This window comes from Gossypium hirsutum, chromosome D11, assembly GCF_007990345.1.
Source record: "Gossypium hirsutum isolate 1008001.06 chromosome D11, Gossypium_hirsutum_v2.1, whole genome shotgun sequence".
Lineage (NCBI taxonomy): Eukaryota > Viridiplantae > Streptophyta > Magnoliopsida > Malvales > Malvaceae > Gossypium > Gossypium hirsutum.
The window spans coordinates 2,506,580-2,516,651 of record NC_053447.1 but is presented as its reverse complement, the minus strand read 5'-3'; the positions used below and the strand labels follow the sequence as shown (position 1 = coordinate 2,516,651).

Below are 10,072 nucleotides of genomic sequence, written 5' to 3'. Positions count from 1 at the left end.
TTAACTTAAAATTTTTTTACTTGATTTAATCGAATGCTCACCTATAATTGTGGTAACAGGACAATGGCAATGCCGCTACCAACTGAGATTAAAACATCATTCGAGTCTCCGGTACACTCATAGACATATATCTCATTCTTAAACCTCAAACTTCTCTCACAAAGAAGATTTTTATGATATTATTATTTTAGGGCTGGGAACATGTACAAATGCCGGTAGCACCACAAAAGCTATGGTCCAATTGGCATGACTTCATTTGCACATTCTGCCTGACTGGAACATGTAGCAAGACCTTCATCGTCAACACTAGCAACAACATCAACTTTGGTGGGCGCAGTGCAAGGACAAGGTAAACAACACGGGAGACAATCACATACCCCTACGTCCCTGCAGGAGACTAAGGGTGTCCAATTTGCTGCACTCAAATACCATGTCACAAAATGAAACAGTTAATGCTAATAATAAAATTATAGTAAGAAGATTAGAGATAAAGAAAAAAAATGTACTAACGAGATGAAATAAGCAATAGGATGATCCAAGATCCAAGCTTGAACCAAGAAGCTTTCTCCATTATTGCTTTTATTAGTGTATATGGTACTGTTAAATTTGTTCCATTTTGGCTTTGGGACGCATCATTTTATAGAATAAACCTAAGGCTTTTTAGAACTATTACGATGGACACTAGAGCTTAATCATAATATAATAATGATTTTTTTTTCAAACAAGGTTACAAGTACAACTCTTTCTATTTTTTCTATTATGAACAAACAAATAGGACCTAGAGAAATAAAAAAGAATTATTGAGGTAAAACAATGACAACGATTACCAAGGCCTAAAACAAGGGAGTAGAGAATTTCAAGAAATGCTGGCTCTAATATAAAACCCCCAAAAATTATACTGTATTACTAAGAATCGTAATATATAGATTATATTTTAAAAAAAAGTGAATTTTATAATAAATTTTACCCTTTAGTTTTTATCATTTTAAATTAAATCATAATAAAATAACATGTTTACTCTCTTTCTTTTCCGAATTTTGTTCTAATTTGACTTGTGCTGTTATGCAGCGAGATGCACTGCGTTATATTCGTTTTCATTTCTTTCTTCTTCTTTTTTTGTGCCTTTTAATAAATTTATGTTTAAAAAAACAGTTTGATGTCAATTTAAGGGTTTTTTTTTAATCTAGCTGTCTATCTCTCCTTGTTGTCCCATTTGTTCAGTTCCCTTGGTGTTTATGAGTTCTGTATTTTTTTTTTTGCCGACTGGTGTTTATGAGTTAATTCAAGGAGCTTTTAGTTAGTTGTAAATGGATTTTCAAAAGGCTTTTAAAATTTATGGATAATTTTACCTTTTAGTAGTACACTTTTGTACTACGAGTCAAATTGAATTTTATCATTTTTACTCAAAAAATAGATAAATTGATCCCTATACATTATATCAAAAAAACAAAATGATCTTATTGTTAAATATTCCATCCATTTTTACTCTTAAGAACTAATCATTATACGTCAAAATGAGATATACGTGACATACCACATGTAATTGTTTGATTATTTCGTTAGCTATGTCAGTTTTCAATAGTAAAAAAGAGAATTTTTACAGAAATGATCGATTTGTTCTTTAATCTAACATACAGGGACTAATTTGTTTATTTTTTTAGTAAAAAGAGCAAAATCTAATCTAACTCGTAATAAAAAGGCCTCCACCGTACTTTTACCCTTTTTTTACAGCAGTTGAAAACAAAATTGTGTGTGCATCATGAAAGGCATTGGTCATTTCCCAACGGCTAAAGATGGAGGATAATGTGAATATAAGTCGACAGATAAAATTTCAGGTTTACCTCAAATGAACTGAAGGCCATGTACATTTTTGTACAAATGTGATTAGCCACTCTTGTTATCAAGAAGACTTATCCGTATGCCAAGATTTGTCCATCAGCTGCCCACTTCCCTAGCTTTTATCATCCATTGAGATTGATTCAATATCCTCTGGCACTGGACCTTGCACAATAAGGTCATCCCAGAAACTAGAACTATCCAGTAAGGCATCTATGTCGGGATCAGGAGCAATGTCATCAAGTTCTAAGGGAACCAAACAAATGGGATCAATAAATCCCCCATTCCCAGTTTCAGACTCCATGCAGTCAACATCGCTTTCTGGGACCATTTCTGGTATTTGAGAAAGTTCAGGCATAATTGTATTTGTTTGAGGAATGGAAATGGATGGGACCTTTTCTCCTCCAACCAGTGCACTCGAATTGGTAGATTGTGTTGTTGTAATCTTTTCAGAAGATGTAGTACATGGGGAAGATTGAATCTCAGATATGGCACTTGAGGGGCGATCCACAGAGATCCCTGAAGTTGGTGGGACCTCTTGAAGAGTCACTCCTGATGCATGGCTTGAAGATTTCCCACCATCCAATCCAGTAGATGATGACAAACCATCACCAACCAGGAAATTATCATGATAGTTGTTAATGGAGTCAAGCCTGGTAGAAGTATCCCCTTTTACGATCTGCCTGAGCATTGCTTTAGCATCATTTGTCAAAGGCTGATATTTAACAATCTGTCCATCAGAGGCAGCAGAATGCTCATTACCTACAATACCATCCTGTTTTAGTCTCCTTTTCTTGTTGGCTTCGGTTATGTGCCTATTGCTCTCATTTTTCTGCTGCATAAATTGAGCCAAAAATCCAGGGCTCTGGACAGCCTTCGCCAAGAATGACATCATCTGCAGCTGCCACTGCTCCATCCCATGAAGTCGTTGTGCCATGGTTTGCATTTGGTTATCTGTAGACTGTTGCTGCTGCCTCAACCTAACAAGTTCCTGCATAAGCACATTCTTGTCCCTCTTAAGCCTCTCAACCTCTTCCTCAAGCCCAAATTCCCCAACCTCAACACAAGCACCCCCAGCTGAACTCTGTCCATGTGCTTGCTGTGCCTGCTGATGACCATGGCCCTGGGCAGGCTTTCGGCGGCTAATGTTTAGAAGCAGGTCTTTCTGGCCTCTTAAAAATCCCTCATTTGCGAATTCCCATCGGTCTGAATCAACCTTCCGGAAACCCTACCAAAACACAGGCAAGAAAAGAAAATATGCGGGGAAAACGAAAACAGATCACTCAGCAGAATTGTTACTGACAAAATACAATAAATTATGTAAATATGACAGTCCAAAGCAAATTATGCAAAAGAAGTTAATAAGTACAGACATAAAACATCCATCTGTTAAAAGCATTATAGTCACTGGTAGGATGAACAGCTATTTCATACACAATAGGAACTAGTTTAAATAATCCCAAGGCAAACCTTATCAGGAAACCTCTTACACTGATCTAACCTCAAAAGAAGGTAAAGAGTAACAAATAAGAGCTCAAACTGCGCTCAGAAATTTGATTCAATTACAGTACTCCTGTAGGGATTATATAGGCAAGCACAAGTAGGAGGTGGCAGCTTGAGTCAACTAATTCAACCACGTTGAAAAACAAATGAGCAAGCCTTCCTAAACGTCATTTGAAATTTAATTTTAAGATAAGGTTCTAACATTACTATGACTACCAAATTTGAAATTTCAATTTTTACTGACAGCTGAAGAAATAAGGAAAATCACACATCTTCCAAGGCAATTCTAGTTGCGGAAGAACAATAGATCCAAGTTATGCAAAACATAAACTTTGCAGAAGGCAAATAAATACAGTACTGCGAAAACTAATACAAAGGCCACTGTGGCTGGAAACTGGATTCAAAGGAACCTCAAGAAACAGTCCAAACATGTTTACACAATAACACTAAGAAGTGCCTAAACTCGGTACAAAGAAATTCACAAACAATTAGAAGAAAAGCTTTCCAAGTCCATGTATGATTTTATTCTCCCTTAAAATGCTAAAGCTTTCAAGGCAAAGCCACATCAGACGAAAGCATAATTAGTCTCAGAGCAGCTGCAGATAGTTCGCCTCAATTTCCCAGTAACAGATGAAGTATTAGACAATTAATACCATTTTATGTAAACTTTAACCTGTATCTTTTAAGTTAAAAAAGTATTTCGCAGAGACATTTACTTCTCAGTTGTTGCTGGTTTCCTATCACCGTTATCCCAAAATGGCAGAACCCTCAATCAACGCCAGTATTCCATTATTATTTTTAAAGGTACATGTATTTGATGCGGACCTATATCGTGAACATCCTAAAATATTTTTAAAGACATTAACTAATAAACAAGCTTACCTGAATACATGCGGCTATAATGTTAAGCAATATTTAATGAAGAAAGTGATGGCGTGCAACAGCTAACCTACAAAGATGCCAAAGTAACATATATCCCCACTCCAAAGGAAACCTGTGCAGTATCATGCGATAAACAAATTGCAACACCCACAGTTCTAAGATGCCAAAGTAATATACATCCCATTCCCTAGCAAATCTGTGGAGGAGCATGGATAAACTACAATCAAATCCAAACAATACCATAAGATTCATTTAACAGTGAGAAGAAACAATTCTCAAACTACAGTTTAAAAGCACCAATATTCTTGTTTTCCAACAAAGATACAATCTGCTCAAAAGTAGCTCTTGCATAATAAGAAAATATAGAACATATAATCCATTTCAATAATCTGAATTCCGAATCTCATATTTATGGAATGAAAAACCAATATCAAACACCTAGGATCATGCATGAGCAGAATAGGGTATATATTTATGATGTACATATATATAAAATAGAGGAATTTGAATATTACATGCAACATACATAAATAAAAATAAAAATACAGTTTGAGAACTGCATTTATAGCAGAAAAAAAAAATACACAAACATCTAACTTATTCCGCAGTTTTTCCACTTTCTTAAGAGTGGTATGGCACAATGATTTATTAAAAGGAAATTCAACTCCGATCTTAGAATAATGAAGTATGTGTTTTTGCAAGTCAATTTTTAGCCTCAGTCTCACAAGACAAACACTGTCAAATTTTGTGATGGATTATCAGGATATGAACTGGATGATTATCTTGGTCACACATTCATATGCACCCCTCAGTTACTCACCACATCTAATATTAAGTGTCCTTCAAAAATGTGTAAACTAGCGACAACAAACAAAGACAAATAACAGTAACTATCCTTTGATAACCTTTGTGACGACGTCATGATCAACATTTGACCTGCTATCTTTCCGAACTTCCCCTTTTCTACTCCATTTAGTCGCTGAGAAAATTCAGGAGGAAGCACAATTAAAACTTCAAATCACACAAACCATGACTAGGGAGAAAATGGAACAAAGCCATCAAGTCCCCAGTATCAACATAACATTTAGTTTAGATAGGGCCCTTATCAAAACCAAAGCAACTAAAGCCTAACCCAGAACACAGATTTGCTGCCACCAATACAATTATATACTCCTGAACATGTTCCTATAAATTTAGCTTCACATGGACGATTTCTCAAACTTATCCTCTATGGTTTTTGTTTTCCTGAATCTTCTCAGCAACCATAAATGGATTTTATTTAAGCTGATCACTTCCAGGACAATTAAATCTATTCAGAACAATCCTAATAATCAAGTAAATCAAAAAGAAATTAGCACATCCATTTGTTTTTTCCTAATTAAGGCTTTGAAACACTAACTGCAGTAACCATATATGTTAAAATAATAAAGCAAAAGGTTTTAAAAAATGAAAAAAGGACGTACATAGGTATTCAGTTGCCTGACGAAGCTGGAGAAGTTGTTGTGCTTGAAATACTTGGGCAAAACATCCCGTGCGAACTCCGGGGGGTTCCAAACAATGAAACTGTTATTGGCTGAGCTCCAAGAAACGACGGCATCGGTGGCGGGATCATCCACCATATCGTAAGTCTTGCTCAAGAAAGGCGGTGGCGCGTTCGCACTCTTCACCACGACTGGCTTCGGCTTTGGTTGAGGTTGTGCAGCCGTTTGAGCTCCTCCGGTGCTAGTCGATGCATCATCTTTTTGGATATTACTACTGCTATTCACTCCATCCATTTCACTTCACTGATTCTCAAAACCAAAAAAAGAAGAAGAGAAAAACAAAAAGAAAAGAAGAAGGGTTTTAGGGTATTGAGGGTTTAAGGGTATTTTGCGCCATCGGAGACTCGCGGATTTTTGGGGATTTGGAAATTGTAAAAGAGAATGTGTGTGCGAGAGCGAAAGAGAGTGGTGACTGGTAACAGCTGAGAAACCGACAGGTGGCCGGTTTCGGGCAAGGGACAGGATAGGGTTTTAAGGGAGAGAATCAGAATATGATGTGGGGAAACCGGCAGTAGGCTGTTTCCATACTTCGGCTTTTAGGAGGGCGTGGGTTCTTTTTGCTTTTTCACTTTTTTGGACAACGATGATAACGAATTAATTTTTTACCTTAAATTTGATCACAGTAATTAAATTTATTTTAGATTTTTAAATTTAAAAAATATAAAAGGTTAATTATAGTTTCACATTATCATTTAAAAATTAAAATTTTATATAAATGTTTGGATAAATTGTATGGCGAATCACTTTTAAATGGTATTGTTCCTATTTTAATTAGTTTAATTTTTTTAATTAATTTAATTACTCTAATTAAAATAACTATTCGAATTAATTACTTTCAGTTAAAAATTCACTAATCCATTAACATATTATTAACATGACATTTTTTTAACTTTTAACTAAAACTACTATAATTAATTTAGAACATTTTTTCTTATTTATTTGCAACATAAAAGCAACCTAATTATTTTCTTATTGCCTCATGTGATTAATGGATTTTTAGAGCATTGCTCATTCTTATCTTCTTGCTGACAATCGTCACTATACCTTCTATCTTTGGTGGAAGATCATCAAATTTCATTGGTCAATGAAGTATTTTCTAGTGCCATCTTATGTGCATTCAGGGTTCTCGATCTTCCATTTATTGGGTTAGTACATTGCTGTACTTGATTTTCCTGAAATTTTCTGAGGCTGAAACAATATTGCATTGGAAAATAAAAGTCAAAGGAGGATCTGGATATTGGTGTATTTCTTAGCAACTAGTGTTGCTTTTGTTCTTGCACCTCTAATCGATTTCAGATACTATACAATACCTTGCTACATTTTCATGCTTCATTCCAATATTAATGACAGTCGAAGAAGTTAGCTTCTAATGGGTAATCTCTGTAATTCATTCAGTTACTCTGTGTTTTATAAACAAATTCTCAGTGGTAATATTTTTTTCGAATTTCCTCACAAACAATTGGGGAGATAACTAGTTTAGTTTCAATGAATAAAAAAGTTATTCTTTTAATAATTGATAGGAAAATTATTTTATAAATGGGAAGTAAAAAAAACATGTATTTTCACGCGGTTCAAATATAAATATGTAAGGCTAAATGTGGAAAAGGGTCAGATATTTCAAAATTGTTATATAATGCTTAAATAAGGATCTTCACGTACTTCAACTTAATTTAGAATAAAACATATGTTAGTTGAATTAGATATTGCTTGAAAAAATAGAAAAAAAATAAATTGAAACTTGATATATAACATTTAAAAAGTCTTTATTCGAGCATTTTAAAAAAAATTTGACCTTTATTTGACTATTTTAAAAGGTCTGGCCTTCGCTTGAACACTTTTATAAATTTTACGCCCTATGTGACCATTTTGATATGTTTGATCCTTATGTGATTAACCCTTAAAAGGTTAGACCTCAAGCATTTAGTCTAATTATAAATACATATGATAATTATAAGCATAATAACCTTTTTAGCCCTTCAACTTTACAAATAAAGTCATTTTAGCTCTCCATTTAAATTTTCGCCTCTTTTAGCCATTAATTTGTATTTTTTGTCAATTCACCCAAAATAGATGGAAAACTTAACGTTTGTTAACTTTGCTGATGTGACATGCACATAAATTTTCATGTGGGTGATACATCAGCATGTAATTAATTTTAAATTTTTTTAAATATTTAAAAACATTTTTATACTTTTTAAATAATTTTAAAAATATTTTTTATAAATTTTTAGATTTGTACACTACAATGATTTTTATACCAAAAAGATCAAAGGCTAAATTTATTATTATGCATTTTCTATGTATTGGGCAACACAATTTAAATGGGCTTAATTATTATTATTATTTAAATTTGGTAATAAGGTTTTTTTAACCCTTTAGCCTTATTAGTTTTAACAATTTTTAATTTACCTTTACTAAAATAGTAGGGTCAAACTGAGTAAATGTGTAAAGATTATGGGTTAAATTTATTATTGTTCCTTATATATAAACACCAAAATATACATTTAACTGTGCAATTTTAACAAAGGAGTTGTTTTGCTCACTCATCTAATAGGCATGAACTAATTTATCTATTTTTTAAATAGAGGATTAAAACGCAATTCTAAGTGTAAAATAAAAAATTTTGTGGTACTTTTATTCGATTATAAAATACCGACGTAAGAAATTGTATAATATATTGTAATTTGTGTCACGCAAAATATTACGAGACATGTAATTGTAATGATATAATGTTTTTTCAATAATCCTAAAACTATTAGGAGGAATTTTTGCTGTTACAAAAAAAAAATTACGTAGGTCATAATAGAATTGTGTGTTACAAAGTAATATTATTATATGTAATTAATATTTGTGTAATAATATAATATATACGAGAATTGTTGTAGTACAAAATATATAAAACAAGTCATACAAATTATATAATTGAATAATATATATTGTAATTTGTGTTAAAAAAATATTTTATAGTATATAATAAAATAATATTTTTGTAACTTTTGAAAATGTCCGTTTAATGTATCGGAAAAAATTGTCCGTTTATTACAGAGAGTGGGACAATCACAATAATGTTGTAATAAAAATGAACGAACCAGGTTTTAAGTTTGGACATTGGAGTGAGTGAGAGCATCACCGTCCAACCTTAAATGATTGCGATGCTGATTTGCTTGTCTGTCTCCAAATGGCCCAATCCATTCAAACCCCACCATTCTTTACCTCTCCCAATTCAGAAATAATAATAACAATAATTCAACACCCATCATTGTAAAACATTACCCTTTTTAATTTATTTTTAGGTAAAGTACTGTTAATGTCATTAAAGTATGGATAATTTTATATTTTAGTCACTAATTTAAAAAAATTAAAAGATGATTATTAAATTGTTTAAATTTTTTATTTAAATTATAAAAACTGTTTGAAAGTTTTTATTTGAGTCATTATGTTGTCAAGTTTTTTTCTTTTTAAATCTTTACTAGTAAATTCAAGCGATGATTTACTGATCGATATAGTGAATTGGTAACCATCGATGAATAAAATAATATATTTTAGATTCAAGTTGATTTAACGGTTAATATTGAAGATTAGAAAAGAAAGTTATTTGAATTTTGATTCACAGGTTCATGACGTTCAAAATTGTTTCATAAACAAATTTAAGGTGTAGACGGTGCGAACAAATAAAGTCATACAACAGTGATTTTAACAGTTAGTTAAGTTACAAATAATTCAGGGACCATTTAGTAACATTTTTAAATCGAATGATCAAAACGTAAATTTATTAATAATTTAATATCTTTAAATATAATTTACCCTTTGATCATTAATTTATCTTCTTCCCATCATTTCTGAAATAGGAAAATTCGGCAGCGTTGGGCACACGGTAACATATCATAATCCTTTTTTTATTTTGATATTTTATATTTCAAATTTGGCGTAATTACTTTTTTAAACAAGTTTTTGTGGAATTAACATGTAAGAGACACGTTAGATGAAAGAGAATATAAAAATTGTTCCAAGTATTTCTTTTAAATAAGTCTTCTAATTAAAATGATTATTTTTGACGAGATTGTTACGTATGAAAATCTATTATTAACAACATTTACCGATGAGGCCTCGATTTGGTGGTTAAGATAGAAACTTTAGATCATTAAGTATTCGAATTCGAGTACCATCATTTGTAATTGTTATATATAAGTATTTAATCTCACAATATGTATGATTTTTTTTGGCTCATCATTTACAGTATTTTATATTAATTTAATTTTACATTATAACTCGATAAATACTTGTATTATATTTTGTGAATTTAAAATGCC

At 32.2% G+C, this 10,072-nt stretch overlaps 1 protein-coding gene across 2 annotated transcripts; it reads right to left on the bottom strand.

Moving 5' to 3' along the window:
- LOC107912172 (heat shock factor protein HSF8) lies at window positions 1–6,200 on the bottom strand. Of its 2 annotated transcripts, XR_005920925.1 has the most exons (3): window positions 5,685–6,200; window positions 1,842–3,064; window positions 1–415 (listed from the first exon to the last, which is right to left on the bottom strand). XR_005920925.1 is itself a non-coding variant. In XM_016840243.2 (2 exons), the coding sequence occupies exons 1-2, from the start codon at window positions 5,994–5,996 to the stop codon at window positions 1,952–1,954; spliced, it is 1,425 nt and encodes a 474-aa protein (XP_016695732.2). In that variant the 5' UTR covers window positions 5,997–6,200; the 3' UTR covers window positions 1,583–1,951. The 2 variants fall into 2 exon arrangements, 1 of the variants encoding a protein (XP_016695732.2); XM_016840243.2 differs by lacking the exon at window positions 1–415 and having other exon boundaries at window positions 1,583–3,064.
- Between the last annotated feature and the right edge of the window lie 3,872 nt (window positions 6,201–10,072).